The 3762-nt window shown below is 39.5% G+C and overlaps 1 protein-coding gene across 1 annotated transcript; it reads left to right on the forward strand.

Moving 5' to 3' along the window:
* Positions 1 to 962: 962 nt before the first annotated feature.
* Positions 963 to 1293, forward strand: LOC133765656 (ATP synthase membrane subunit K, mitochondrial-like). The gene has a single exon (XM_062199201.1). It carries the CDS (start codon positions 1017 to 1019, stop codon positions 1191 to 1193), a length of 177 nt encoding a protein of 58 aa, XP_062055185.1. The 5' UTR covers positions 963 to 1016; the 3' UTR covers positions 1194 to 1293.
* Positions 1294 to 3762: the final 2469 nt, after the last annotated feature.

Consider the following 3762-nt stretch of genomic DNA (forward strand, 5'->3'; position numbering starts at 1 on the left):
TCTTTGGCCTATCTCTTAAGTGGGTTGTTTGTTTTGTTGTTGTGGAGTTTCTTGATTTCTTTGTAGATTGAAAGGTGATCCCTGTTAAATATAAGAGTGCGAAAAAGAGAGGGAGGAGATGTACAATTTGGGACATGCTCAATCGGACTTGCCCCAAATGGTGGAGTTAGAAATGTGCCAGGGGATTCCAATTCAATCCCATCAAGGGGGCATGTACCAATGCCATCTCACTAGTCCAAGTGATCAATTTCAGTTCACAATTGATGACTCTGATAGGTCTAAGAGTCAAAGGGATCACACAAACAAGACAAGTGTCTGCTAATACTAACTGATAGAATCAAAAAGGGAGAGAACGATCCAACATGGGAAGTGGGAGACACAGCAGACTCATAGAATGGCAGATGTCCTAAATAGCACTCTGGCCTCAGAATCAGCCCTTAAGGCAGTAGGATCTGGCTGAAGAGCCCATGAGAGTATTTTAGGCATGGAAAGCCAAGACACTCTGGAAAAAAAAAAAAAAGAAGAAGACCTAAATGAAAGATCTCTGCAAGTGAGATCCCAGTGGAAAGAACAGGGCCATCAAAGAAGGAGGTACCTTTCTCTGAAGGGAGGAGAGAACTTCCACTTTGAGTATGACCCCATTGGAATAAGATCAAAGTCGGCGAACCCTAAAGGCTTCCATAGCCTTGGCAACTCTTGACTAGAGCCTAGGGAGATTACTGACGCCATGAACAAGAGTGTCAACTTGTTAAGTCAACAACAGGAGTCACTGTGTACTTACATCTCATTAGGGATCTGTCCTTAATGTGTTGCCCAATGTGAAGTGATGCTATAACTGGTACTAAAACAGTATTTTTACACTTTGTGTTTCTGTGTGGGTACAAACTGATGAAATCTTTACTTAGTATATACTGAATCGATCTTCTGTATATAAAGATAATTGAAAATGAAAAAAGACAGGGTTCTGTGTGTGTTGAAGGACGTCAGCTGCGGAATTTGAGGCTTCGTTTGAAATCATGGCAGGTCCAGAAACTGATGCTCAATTCCAGTTCACTGGTATTAAAAAATATCTCAACTCTTACACTCTCACGGGAAGAATAAATTGTGTACTGGCTACATATGGAGGCATTGCTTTGCTGGTCTTATACTTCAAGTTAAGGTCTAAAAAAACTCCAGCTGTGAAAGCAACATAAGTGGATTATAAATTGTACCAGATCTTTTAAGTTCCCATGCCTGGAGAAGCTAATGTCAACTCAATATGTGGTAATTCAGTTTGTACAATAAATTATGAACCTGGAAAAAAAAAGAAAATGAAAAAAACTGGTGTTAAATTGTGAGTGGGAGATTATTCTTGGATGATTTAAAAGTAAATTTCTATCTGTAAAGATTCTCTCATCCTATGATGGGTTTGGAGCTAAGAAACCATGAAACAAGCAGACAAGAAATTAAACTAGCATTTATTTTGTCCTCTAACATCATCTTCAAGGCAGGCTTGAGCATATGGGACATTTTCATTTGAGCATACATTCCTCTTCCAATCAGGAAGATGAAATGAACTTTCATTTCATGAGTTTTAATTAATTGTATTTAAAGAAATTTTTTTAAAAAATTAAAAAATGAGAGTGTACAATTCTGTAAAGTGATTCCATGTATGAAAATTCCCAGTAGCATTCAAATGTTCAGGTGTAAAGCTATGGAGTTTCTTGCCTATTTAGAAGAGGTGGTCTTCTCAGTTTAGTTTGAGTAAGAAGTCCATTGTTCCTGCTATAAGCTTAGGGATAAGATACTCATAATATATTGTCCTTTTCTCTCCCACACTCTCTAAAAGCTGGAGAAGCTTCTGCCCAGGGCTATCTATTCAAACTGAGTTCCTGACTAAACTATTCAAAGCTCCCTCCCAGACACTTAGGGCTTTGTGCTATTGTCCATTTATATAATACTTTGACAAATTCTGTGGTTCAATCTGTTCAGAAAAACCCCCCACCTGCTGGAATACATGCCTTTAGCATTTCTGCCTCCTTTCCTTTATTTTTAATCAAAGCAGTTCAGGATTTGTTCTATTTTATTTTGGACCCTGACTTATATCCTTGGACTCCCAGTATTGGAATTTATTTTTATATAATTCTTCCAGAAGCCTATATGGTATACACGGTATATGTCAATATTTTTTGCATTTTGCAAAGCACTTGGCACATAATCTGCACATAATAGATGCTCAACCAATGTTTGTGAAATCCAGTGAAGTCTTTTTTTCTACCCAATGAATATTGCCTAGAAAAGTAAAAACATGACAAAATGATGAAATTTATAAAATATCATGCATTAAAACAGGTTGATACTTTTCATGTACTTTAACAGTGATTGATGAATGAACTATTGCCATCTATTAAGACATTTGAAATACCTGATCATCTACAATTTAAAAAGAACAACTTTAATTTTCTAGAATCAAAAGAAAGAATAAAGCCTAACTGAAATAGTAAAAGTAATTTTTGAGTAACTTCTTGATTTCCATATAAGGATATTTCATGGGCCCCATATTGGCACTATAGGGATAGTAGGAAAGGTTTAAAGGTACAAGATCCTCCTCCTTCTCTCACAGAGTTCAGTAGACATTGGGTACCTCCAGTAGTGCCTGCTGAGTTTCTGCTATGGTGCAATTTGCCCAGCTAACAGATAATGATATGTATTGAGGACACTTAGTATTACTACCCATGTTTTCCTTTAGTGGAGAAAATTTCCACTCTATCCATCACAGAGCAAACTATGGTCAGTCTGTCATCAAAAGTCCTTCCTCTCAAGAGAAGAGTGACTGATCTGATAGATTTCAGAGAAGTAACTGAACACATTTGGCTCTGCATGTTCTTGGGACCTCTCTTTTATAGCCATCTCCACTACAAAATGCAAATTTCTGGGCCTCTACAAGGGGGAATCTGTAGTTCTGGAGAGAAAAGAAAAGTTAAAATCAGGTGATATATTAGCAAGCCATGTCTGCGCAAAAATCTAAAACAATACTCACTAATTCAAGTTATAAGAAACAAGGATTTCTATTTCTTTTATTTCCATGTCCTATCTCTCATTGTTTTGAGAACTTGCAAGGCGAAAATGGTGACCAGCATAGAAAATCTCTATTTTTCTTTTTTTTTTTTTTTTTTTGACAGGCAGAGTGGATAGTGAGAGAGAAAGACAGAGAGAAAGGTCTTCCTTTTTGCCGTTGGTTCACCCTCCAATGGCCGCCGCGGTAGCGTGCTGCGGCCGGCGCACCGCGCTGATCCGGTGGCAGGAGCCGGAGCCAGGTACTTCTCCTGGTCTCCCATGGGGTACAGGGCCCAAGGACCTGGGCCATCCTCCACTGCACTCCCTGGCCACAGCAGAGAGCTGGCCTGGAAAAGGGGCAACTGGGACAGGATCGGTGCCCCGACCAGGACTAGAACCCGGTGTGCCGGCGCCGCAAGGCGGAGGATTAGCCTACTGAGCCACGGCGCCAGCCGAAAATCTCTATTTTTAAGCTCATGTATTGAAGAATTGCAATATGAACTATCATATTAAATTAATTTTTTAAAATTTTTAATGATTTATCTATTTATTTGAAATAGTTTCACAGAGAGAGGGGAAGAGAGAGAGAGAGAGAGAGAGAGAGAGAGAGATACCTCCTATCCACTGGTTCACTCCCCAAATGGTCCACAATGGCCAGAGCCAGGAGCTTCCTCTGGATCTCTCCCATAGGCACAGGGGCCCAAGTACTTGGGCTATTTTCTGCTG

This window comes from Lepus europaeus, chromosome 8, assembly GCF_033115175.1.
Source record: "Lepus europaeus isolate LE1 chromosome 8, mLepTim1.pri, whole genome shotgun sequence".
NCBI classification, from domain to species: Eukaryota; Metazoa; Chordata; class Mammalia; order Lagomorpha; family Leporidae; genus Lepus; species Lepus europaeus.

Coding starts and splice junctions, on each gene's coding strand:
- LOC133765656 (XM_062199201.1), top strand. CDS start 1,017: ATGGCAGGTCCAGAAACTGATGCTCAATTCCAGTTCACTGGTATTAAA.